The following is an 11,107-nucleotide window of genomic DNA, read 5'->3' as shown; positions in this document are numbered from 1 at the left end:
TACAATTCACCATTCACAAGTACGCTTTAATGGTTTTTAGTATATTCAGAGTTACACAACTGTCGCCACGATCGGTTTTAGAACATTTTCATCGTCCCTAAAGGAAGCCCTGCGTACATTAGCAGTGACTTCTCATTTTGTGTCCCCGACCTCAGCGTTAGGCAACCACCAGCCTGCTTTCTGTGTATGTGTATACCACATTGTCTTCATCCACTCATTGTTGACGGACATTTGTGTTGTTTTCGTATTTTGTCTAATTATGAATAATGCTACTACGAATGGTAGAGGGTACAAATTTTTGCATGGACATGTTTTTCTTTCTCTTGGATATGTACCTTAGGAATGAAATTGCCGGGTCATATGTTAACTCTGTTTAAGCTTCTGAGTCCGCCAGGCTGTTTTCCGCAGTGGCTGCACCATTTTACCTTCCCACCAACAGTGTATGCGGATTCCAATTTCTCCATCTTGTCAATGCTTGTTATGTCTCCCTCTACTTTGAATATGTTTGAAAATGTTCCAAAATAGGACATTAAAAAAATAAAAGAAATAATTAGATGCTGTTATGCATTGAACTGAGTTCCCCCAAACTATATATTGGAGTCCTCCTAATTCCACCGGTGGACATGATCCCGTCTGGAAATAGTTTTCTTTGTTATGTTAATGAGGTCATATCGGTGTGGAGTGTGTCCTAAACCTGATCACTTCTGAGTTATAAGGAGCAGCCTAGACACAGAGACAAGCAAACACACACCGGGAAAGATGGGTGTCACGTGAAGATCACCAAGGAACTGAGGAACTTCGGAGCGACGGAAGCTGAGACAAGAACCTTCCCCTAGAGCTGGCGCCCTGAATTTGGACTCACAGCCTCCTGAACAGTGAGAAAATAAGTTTCTGTTCTTTAAAGCCACCCACTTCTGATATTTCTGTTACAGCGGCACTAGGGAACTAAGACAGATACTGAAAGTGAAAGCATTTGTAAACCGTGAAGCGCTTAAGCTCGTTTATTTGTTCAGCAAACACTGGGTTGTCTGCCATGTGCACAGGTGTAAGGCTCGGTTTTAAGTATTTGGACCACATAGGTGAACCAAGCAGGTAAAACCCCTTGCTCTTAAACCTCACAACAGGTCATGTTGGCTCTTGGTAACCCCTCCTCTGGAGGCGGAGCTGAGCCCAGGAAACTCCTCCCGGTCCTGGGACCCCAGGAGACAGGAAGCGCGGGGGACAGGGAACCAAACAGAGGTGTGGCTTTGCCCCGTGGCTCTTGTTTTTTCTCATCTGAGAAATGAGCTAGGATGGGCTGGGATGGAGTAAGGGGCCACCAGGCATTAACATGAACAACTATATGGACCGAGACATGGAATTGATTTACCAAATGCGAGTTACTGCTATTAAGGGCATTTCTGAACCCAGGCAAGTCCAGGGCTGATGTTCAAGGTCCCATGGTTAAGGAGAGAGCTAGCTGTTCCTGCTTTACCTCCCTTGCCCCTGCGTTGCCAAGCAGACAGCTCCGTGTCCCTTCCTAAGACCAAACACAAGTGTCCTTGCGGGCCTCCTCTATCTGGGTAAGCGCCATTATGGATTGAATTGTGTCCCCTAAAAATGTGTGTCAATTTGGCTAGGCCATGATTCCCAGTATACTGTTGATTGTCCACCATTCTGTGATGTGATTTTCCTAGGTGTTGTAAATCCTAAACTCTATGATGTTAATGAGGCAGGATTAGAGGCAGTTATGTTAATGAGGCAGGACTCAATCTACAGGATTAGTTTGTATTTTGAGTCAATCTCTTCTGAGATGTAAAAGAGAGAAGCGATCAGAGAGACAAGGGGACCTCATACCACCAAGAAAGAAGTGCTGAGAGTGGAGCTCGTCCTTTGGACCTGGGGTCCCTGCACTGAGTAGTTCCTAGACTGATGACAAGGACCTTCTCCCAGAACCAACAGAGAAAGCTCTCCCCGGGAGCTGTTGCCCTGAATTTGGACTTCTCCTCAACTGGGAGAAAATAAATTTTTGTCAAAGCCACCCCCTTGGGGTATTTGTTATAGCAGCACTAGATATCTAAGACCCCCCCCTCCACCTTCTTTCTACTGAAATCAGGTCAGCTTGTATCAGCACTCACCTCCTTCCTGAGCTCCCCCAAACTCTGTGCTTACCTTTCAGTGGTGGCATTGGTGGCTTTATGGCAGTTGCCTTAGCTTAGCTTTGGTCTGCCAGCCTTCCCAGAAGATGCCCTGACCATCTACGTGGCCCCTGGACTGGCCTGGTTTGTGGAAGGTGTTCATTAAGACTAGGTGAATGTATGCCTGGCAGGGAGTTACTGAAGGCTTAGATCACGAGATGGCGAGGGCAAAAGAAATCTAGGAAAACTCCCTGGAGGGAGTGAGGCCTAGGCTGGAGCTTGCAGGATGGATAGCATTTGCAGGATGACAGATTACACTTGGAAATAATTTATGGGGTAGAAGTAGGCCTGGTAAAACAAGCCCATAGGACAGGGAGTGAAACCCTGGTGGCATAGTGGTTAAGAGCTACGGCTGATAACCGAAAAGTCGGCAGTTCAAATCCACCAAGTGCTCCTTGGAAACTCTATGGGGTAGTTCCACCCTGTTCTATAGGGTCACTATGAGTCGGAATCAACTCGAAGGCAATGGGTTTAGGACAGGGAAGAACCTCCCTCAAGTAGATGAGCCCTTGAATATAAAGCTCCATTTTCCAGCACTTGCTACCTGCCCGACACCACTACCTAGAAAATGCCAGAAGAGCCCCTAAAGGTCAGGGGTACAATGAGGTTAAGGCGGCCTGGGGGGTCCAGCCACTTGCTCAAGGTCGTGTTTGAACTCCAACAGATGGCCTTCTGAACCTTCTCTTTTTAAAAATTTTTATTTTTCAGCTTGAGGTATAATATACCATAAAATTCACCCATTTTTAGGTAGGCACCTGTATGGATTTTATAAATACAGTTGTGCAGCCATTCCCTCAAGTTGTAGAATACTGCCACTGTCCCCCAAGTTTCCCTCATGCCCCTTTGCAGCCAGCCCCGAGTCCGACTCCTGGCCCCAGGCAACCACTCGTCTGCTTCGTGGCTACAGCTTTGCCTTTTCTAGAAATGTACACAAATGAAATCATACAGTATGTAGACTTTTGCGTCTGGTCTCTTTCAGGTAGCACGTTGCTTCTGAGAAAGACTCCACATCACAGTAATACTGAGCCTTCCAGCACTAAGTCTGTTTATCTGCGTCTTTCAGCAAAGCTTTGCAGTTTTCTGTGTACAGGCATCGCAGATTTTATTCCTACTTTGTATGTTGTGAATAATTTAAAAAAAAGTCGGTTACTGTGAAGGAATTTTTTAAAATCTGAGGGTGTTGCTAACAGGGTCAACTGAGTTTAGCACATTGATCTCATTCTGATTGCTAAACTCACTTCTTCTAGCACCATCTTTGAAGATTCCTCAGTGGTTGCCCACATGAGACAACTGTGTCACCAGAAAATAGTCTTACTCATCTTTCCTAATCTATGTACATCTTCGCGTTCCCATTCATTACTTTGGCAGGATGGGACTAGATAAGGTCTTCAAGCAAAACTGGACCTGGAAGCACAGACAAGACTCAAAGAATGTGTGGGAACAGTGTGTCCAACAGTTCAACTTCCCACCCGCTGAGCCAGATCCATCTTCTCCATGGTCCAAGTCTCCATCCAGCACAGGGGGTCCTGGGCAGGAGTTTCGGAGGCCCAATAACCAGGAAGGAAGATCCTTCACGCAAAAGGTCTTCAAATTATTTTCTCAAATGCCGGTCGCTTTTGATTTGAACCGAGTCTTAAGTATTCTAGTACTAGACACTAGAAAAAAAAATTCTACCCCTTGGCCTTTCTGCCACTCAATTCCTAATTCTACCTTGTAAACCTCAAACTCTCTTTGGTGATAGCACATTTCAATAAGCAGCACCTCAGTCTAATTCCTTTTGCTTATCATGTAAGAATAAACTCCTGCCTCAGACGATTGAAGGATTAAGGGCAATTACTACTTAACAAGTACATGGCACTTACTAAGCCCCAGGGACTGCGACCTGTATAACACAGTAAAACCCGCAAAAGCGGAACCTAGGTAACGTGGAAACCTGCAAGAAAAATATTTTCCACTAAGACAAGCCATAGAGAAGTGGTTAAGACCACACTGTCAAAGGTGGAAAACTCACGAGACCTGGGAAAACAAGGCAGTCCTGACAGGTTCCAGCTCTCACTTGTCTCACTGGATAGAATCTCAGGTCCCCCTGCTGCACATTACATCACTGTCATCTACTGAAAAGCCCCATGTTTTTACATGCAGTCTTTGCTTCAGGATCCTTCCAAGTCCTCTGCTGTACCTACCGATTTTCCTTCCTAGAATTGCCTAACCTCAGGACCAAAAGACTTTGACTTCGCTGTTACTCCCCTTCCACGCAGAGACCTTACCTAGTTCAGCTGTGCGGTCCAGTGAAGACCCAGGGCCTCCCTCATCTACCAACTCACTGATCTTAGCAAGCACCTCATCATCGGGCTCTGAGACTGAATAAAGAACCAGAGACGACTTCAGGTGGTATGGCTTGAATTAACTTGGTAACTTGAGGAATTGGAAACTTCAGAACAATGTAGTAAGGCGTCTGTATTTAGAACAGAAGGTATGGATGGAGAATGTGTCTTTCTCTAGCCTGTTTTCTTTCTCCTTTATGACTACAATATGCTCATCACCCCCCACCTGCATCTAGCTGGTACACCCCGGGTGGAACTGCATCAACAATCTCCTTCCATTGGGCCCACACACCCTTGAATCGCCTGCGGAAATGACAGCATACCTAACACTTGCGTATTTTGGGGTCACCGTGTTATCTAGAACCCCTCCAAAAAACATTTTCACACACCATTTCTTTGTAATTTAACTTTATTTGTTACAACCTTTTGACTCAGCAGGTAATCTGGGCACTACACTTTCCCTCACAAGCTCAGCAGGGTTACTTTACAACAGCCTAGCTGGCGCAGAATTTTGCTACTCTGAATCAATACATCCTTCTTTGGAAACAAGCTCTATGGATACTGAGGTCCCACTGAGTTGCTTTAGTGTCGCGTACTAACTTCTAGAGGCCTAGTACATGCAGAATTTAACTACGGGGGATGGAGGCTTGAAAAGAACATCCTAGAAAGTGAAACTCAAACTTTTAACAAAGATTTTTCTTTTAAACATCAAAGTGTATCTCAACACTTCAGTGACAAAAATTTGGCTTACCAGGAATCTGTTTAACAGCTAAACACTTTAGACCACTGAGTTAACATTAGGTTACGTACGCCTTACAATGTCACCTCAAGTTGTTAAGCCAACGTGAAACCAGAAAAACATTACTAGCTCTGCTTTAGTGCCTAAAGTATCACAGCATCACACTTAGAAGTAGAAAGAAATCTTATCTTCCCCTTATTGTCATGCCACACAGCTTTTTAAAATGTTAACAAAAATCAAGAAAAAAAAAATCCTTGAAAATATATTAACAGAGGGAATGAAGATAAAGCACTGAGCACATGTACAGGCAGAGCTTAGTCGACCTCTTCCATGCGGGACGTGTCATCATCCCCTTCCAGAGGTGGCATTTCTTCAGTGACAGCAGCACTGCTATCGTCAGCAGTAGGGTCATCTTCATCAATACCTTTTCGGAAACAAGATCCTCAGATTAGGACAAGTTCTTAAAGCCAGCCAGTTAGCCCAAAACTGCCGATCGACGCCCACACCACTCTCTCAAGACTCAGCAGGCATAGAACAGCTCCATCTACTTTCCTTTCTGTTAGCCCTGCTCATAAACCAAGTGACTAAGAAGACTAGCTCTCCCCAGCTAGGCAACACAATCTCACCTCGTTCCAAGTAGCTGAGATTACCCTTTTTGTACACGCAAAGCTCAAGTGTCCCTTGCTTACCACCACACTATCGGGGCACGGCTTACCCAGACCAAGTTTGATCATCCTGTAGATCCTGTTAGCATGTGTCTGGGGATCTTCTAGACTGAAGCCAGAAGACAGGAGTGCGGTTTCATAGAGTAAGATGACCAGATCCTTCACAGACTTATCATTCTTGTCGGCCTCGGCCTTTTGCCGTAAGGTCTCAATGATGGAATGGTCGGGGTTGATCTCCAGATGTTTCTTTGCTGCCATGTAGCCCATGGTCGAGTTGTCTCTCAGGGCTTGAGCCTTCATGATTCTTTCCATGTTCGCCGTCCAGCCGTATGTGCTTGTGACGATGCAGCACGGGGACGTGACCAACCGGTTTGACACCACCACCTATACATCAAAAGCAGCTGGTGCTGAGGAGGCCTAGAAATTATTTTCCCTTCTTAGTACTAACCCGCTTAACTGAAATGAAATCTGAAGAACTCTTTCTAAAGTATCAACAGATCAAAAATAATGTTTTCAATTTTTACTACAAACTTAGGTGTCCAAAGCCTCTTCCTGTAACAAGCCTCCCCTTTTCAGGTCTTTGGAGTTTGTAAGCCCTATAATTCATCAGTGAACCCCAAGGCCAGACTTTTTGTATACATTAAAGACACTTACAAGGAAAAGGAGATAGCTATGTATGACTTAAATTTGAAGAAACACCTCAGAAAAAGTGTCAAGAATCAGACACTTTATTCACATACCTTTTCAACTTTTTTCTCCAAAATGTCTTTCATGATCTTGCAGAGATTCTCAAACTTTGTTTTTTTCTCTTCTTGTTTCTTTTTCTCTTCTTCATCTTCTGGAAGTTCCAAGCCCTCTTTGGTGACTGACACTAAAGTCTTCCCCTCAAACTCCTTCAGCTGTTGGACACAGTACTCATCGATGGGCTCGATCATATAGATCACTTCTAAGCCATGCTTCCGGAGACGTTCCACAAAGGCCGAGTTAGCAACTTGGTCCTTGGTTTCACCTGGAATAATGTGAATACAATTACTTGTTTCTTACTGTCTAGCCCAGCCAGATACTTAGCACAGCTTAACCACACAGGCAGGGGCTAGCTCAGGAAAACAGAGCATCTTGCACAGATCAACACCAACTGTGGTAATTGATATGTAGTCCCACGTGCGGAGGAAACACCCCACAGTACACATGAGGTTACAAAAACAGTCATGGGACGCTAACATTTACTGTCCCCTTACCAGTGATGTAATAGATGTGTTTCTGGTTTTCCTTCATTCTGGTACAATAGTCCTTGAGAGACACCATCTCATCACCCGAAGCAGATGTGTAATACCTTAACAGCTCTGAAAGCTTCTTCCGATTTTGAGAATCTTCATGTATTCCAAGCTGAAAAAGAAAACTAGCATTAGTTTTAACAGAAATTTTTCTTTAAAAAAAAAAAATGTTTACAATATGGGAAGCTACTTTGAAAACAGGTAATAAGTGGTCAAACGTGGTTACGAACCTTAATGTTTTTAGAGAACTGCTCATAAAACTTCTTGTAGTTTTCTTTATCTTCTGCCAGTTCAGTGAAGAGTTCTAAGCACTTTTTGACCAAGTTCTTCCTGATAACTTTCAAGATTTTGCTTTGTTGCAACATCTCACGGGAAATATTTAGAGGAAGATCCTCAGAGTCCACCACACCTCTAATAAAATCTAAAAAAAAAAACGACGAAATGCACTCAAGGATAAAACTGAGAAATACATAAATGCAGAAGAAAGCAAAACATGAACTTTTTTCAATTAGGTTTAAGAACTTGGGACTTGAGCGAATTTCTTTCCATCAGTGACCGCCCTTCACATCCAACCGTACTTACTCAGGTATTCAGGAATTAGCTCTTCACAATTATCCATGATGAAAACTCTGCGTACGTACAACTTAATGTTGTTCTTCTTCTTTCTGTTTTCAAACAGATCAAAGGGAGCACGTCTTGGCACAAAGAGAAGGGCTCTGAATTCTAGCTGTCCTTCCACTGAGAAATGCTGTAATTGAAACAAAAACAAAAACTCACGCTAAAAGTTCCAATAAACAACGCAAGTGACTTTCACTCAAAGCTCATTACCCTGCCAGTTGAACGCAGACAGCTCCATAAACAAAGCACTTTGGAAAAAGCTCACAGTACCTAACCCTCCAATTTTAGCCGACCTGACAGAAGCAGGCTAGCTTTCAAACACTCAGCCCTCACCTTCACGGCCAGGTGGTCTTCCCAGTCATTGGTCAAGCTCTTATAGAATTCGCCGTATTCTTCATTAGTAATATCGTCAGGATTTCTGGTCCAAATGGGCTTCGTTTTGTTGAGCACCTCTTGGTCAATGTACTTTTCCTTGATCTTCTTTCTCTTCTTCTTGTCACCATCCTTCTTTTCTTCCTCCTCTTCATCAGAACCAACATCTTCGATTTCAGGCTTCTCATCAGACTCCTTTTCTTCTTTTTCTTTTTCCTCCTCTTTCTCTTCCTTTTCTTCGGCCTCATCATCACTCACTTCTTTATCTCGTTCTTTCTCCACCTCAAAAAGAGACACGGAATCACTTCACCTCTGCACTCACAAACTAAACAGGCTAGGAAAAATACAGCCCAAGTTAGTCAGCCAAGCTGAGAAACACTAAACGTGGCTAGGAGCTTTTCATCAATATTTCCGGGATCTACTGCTCAACAGCCCCAGGTACTTTCACAAAATTGACATTATTGCTAAGCTTCCAAAAGGCTTCAGACCAATCTAGTAAATATTACAAGGCCTGCTCCTCATCAACAAATATTAAAGACTAAAAATTTACTTCAGTCATTTCAATTAGCTACACAAAGACATTCACTTTGCGGCTCTAGAGAAACTCACGAAGAGGGTGATGGGGTAGCCGATAAACTGAGAGTGCTTCTTCACAATCTCCTTCATCCTCCTTTCCTCCAAGTACTCCGTTTGGTCTTCTTTCAGATGCAAGATCACCTTTGTTCCACGACCCATAGGTTCTCCTGAAAGGGAAGAACAAAAAGAAACTTGATTTTAACCTTTTAACCCGATCAAGGTTTAAAGAAAAAAAAACTCAGCTCTCAAGGTCAGTTAAAAAGGACGACCACAGCTCATCCTTTTCGAATTATGTCTACAAAGCAGAACACCATTATCAGGGATAAGACTCCCACAGTAGTTAAGCACCTGGCCGTAACCAACCAGAAAGCCACACACTAGGTAAGTGCTCACTAGCTGGCGCCTGAGCACGTGGGGCAAACAGCGTTTACAAATTTCACAGCATCCTCTGGAAGCCCAGTGCCTGCAGTTCCCCCGAAGGAAACCCTCCTAGCAGGTACCTACCTGTGTCCGTCCTAACTGTGAAGGACCCTCCTGCGGAAGACTCCCATGCATACTGCTCATCGTCATTATGTTTGGTGATCACAGTCACTTTCTCAGCAACCAAATACGCAGAGTAAAACCCCACACCAAACTGGCCAATCATGGAGATGTCTGCACCAGCCTGCAAAGCTTCCATGAACGCTTTGGTCCCCGACTTGGCGATGGTACCGAGATTATTGATCAAGTCGGCCTTGGTCATCCCAATTCCAGTGTCTACAATCGTGAGGGTTCGATCTTGCTTGTTTGGAATGAGATTAATATGCAGCTCCTTCCCAGAGTCTAGCTTACTGGGATCTGTCAAGCTTTCGTATCTGATCTTGTCCAACGCCTATTGTAAAAAACACGGTATCGTCAAGCACACCGTCCCCAAAGCGTGGACATTCAGACTGAAACGAAAACCAAATGGTGGCCTAACACGAGACTTACATCTGATGAATTTGAAATCAGCTCCCTCAGAAAAATCTCTTTGTTCGAATAGAAAGTATTGATGATCAAGGACATCAACTGGGCAATTTCGGCCTGGAAGGCAAACGTCTCCACCTCCTCCTCCTCCATGGGCTGGTCTTGGGTCTGGGTCTCCTCAGGCATCTGGAAAGGACAGCGCGCAGTCTTCAACACCGCAGTACGCGCACAGCGGCGCTGCGAGATCCCAGCCCTCAGGCACGTATTTGTGGAACCTTATTTAAACGAGATTCGGGGAGACCGAGCGCAGGGGGCCGACTGACAAAGAATGACCTCATTCCGAATGGGTAACCGCGAGGACCGTGTGCGCGCTCACGGAGGCCGGTACCGTCCACGGACGCCTCTCTCGGCGGACTGGGGGGGGGGGCGCCGCCATGTCGCCCCCGCCGCGGCGGCCTCCCCGCGACGTGGGCCGGCCGGACAAACAACCCCAGGGGCGAGAGTCTCGCCTCCGGCGACCCCTCCCCACCGCAGCTCCAGAACATTCAGAGAGCCGGCCGTCCGGGTAGGCCGCACAGGCCACCCCCAAAAACGTGGGCCGAGGTGGCCACAGCTGGACTCGCCCGGACGCCCCCTGCTCCGCGCCCGCCTGCCTGGCTCCCGGCCTGGCCCCTGAGGTGCCCCCCAAACGCCCCCTTCACCTTGGCGAAAAGCCTGCACACACTCCGCAAAGCAGCAGCACCAGGACGCAGAAGCAACTGGCGCGCCGCCCCCGCGCCTCCCTTATATAGAGGCGGGCCCGCCCAGCGCGCGGCGCCTTTTCCAGAAGCCTCCCGAACCTTCCGGAAGAACCCTCCCCAACCGCCGCCGGGGCCGCGCGCGCCCACACATGCGCACTGGCCGGGCCCGCCCCTCCCCAGAACCTTCCGCGGGCGGACGGCCGCGCCGACCTAGTGCGCCTGCGCGGCCCGGAATGCTCGGGAAGGTCTCGGCGCCCCTGGGGCGGCCCCGCCCCGCCCTCGGGCCGGCCCCCGTGTGTGCCCCTAAGCCTACCCCTGGGCTGCGCACCCTTCTTGGCTGTGCCGTTGGCTTCTCGCGTGACCGCGCCTGCCGAGCCCGGGGCCGTGGGGCCGAGTCATGAGCGCGCGTGGCCTTATTGTAACTTCGCACAAGTAGTGCTTTAATCCTAAAGCCCCGAGTTGTGTAAGTTTCAGGGCCTCGGCGTACTGTGCGGCGATTTGGTGGCGGGTTTAGGGCCTGGGGCAGCGATTAAGGAGCTGCTTCAGGGCTGAAGTGCCTGTGCAGGGTTTAGGGGCACTGGAATCCGGGGTCTGGCGCCCCCCCGCCCCCGTCCCGCTGGTTCACTTTCTGGAGGCTCGTTATACTGGGGGCCAGGGCTCGACCTGCGGCGGTGGGT

At 46.9% G+C, this 11,107-nt stretch overlaps 1 protein-coding gene across 3 annotated transcripts; it reads right to left on the bottom strand.

Moving 5' to 3' along the window:
* Positions 1-4,892: 4,892 nt before the first annotated feature.
* On the bottom strand, positions 4,893-10,524 carry HSP90AA1 (heat shock protein 90 alpha family class A member 1). 3 transcript variants are annotated; one of them, XM_004376717.2, is made up of 11 exons: positions 10,392-10,524; positions 9,715-9,876; positions 9,250-9,616; positions 8,779-8,912; positions 8,131-8,451; positions 7,762-7,927; positions 7,410-7,600; positions 7,144-7,291; positions 6,646-6,914; positions 5,956-6,289; positions 4,893-5,664 (listed from the first exon to the last, which is right to left on the bottom strand). In XM_004376717.2, the coding sequence occupies exons 2-11, from the start codon at positions 9,874-9,876 to the stop codon at positions 5,555-5,557; spliced, it is 2,202 nt and encodes a 733-aa protein (XP_004376774.1). In that variant the 5' UTR covers positions 10,392-10,524; the 3' UTR covers positions 4,893-5,554. The 3 variants fall into 3 exon arrangements, with proteins under 3 accessions (XP_004376774.1, XP_023587546.1, XP_023587547.1); XM_023731778.1 differs by lacking the exon at positions 5,956-6,289; XM_023731779.1 differs by lacking the exon at positions 8,131-8,451.
* Positions 10,525-11,107: the final 583 nt, after the last annotated feature.

This window comes from Trichechus manatus, unplaced genomic scaffold (assembly GCF_000243295.1).
Source record: "Trichechus manatus latirostris isolate Lorelei unplaced genomic scaffold, TriManLat1.0 scaffold00045, whole genome shotgun sequence".
Taxonomy (NCBI): Eukaryota; Metazoa; Chordata; class Mammalia; order Sirenia; family Trichechidae; genus Trichechus; species Trichechus manatus.
Note: the sequence above shows the minus strand (reverse complement) of the source record. Positions and strands in the feature narration are given on the sequence as shown.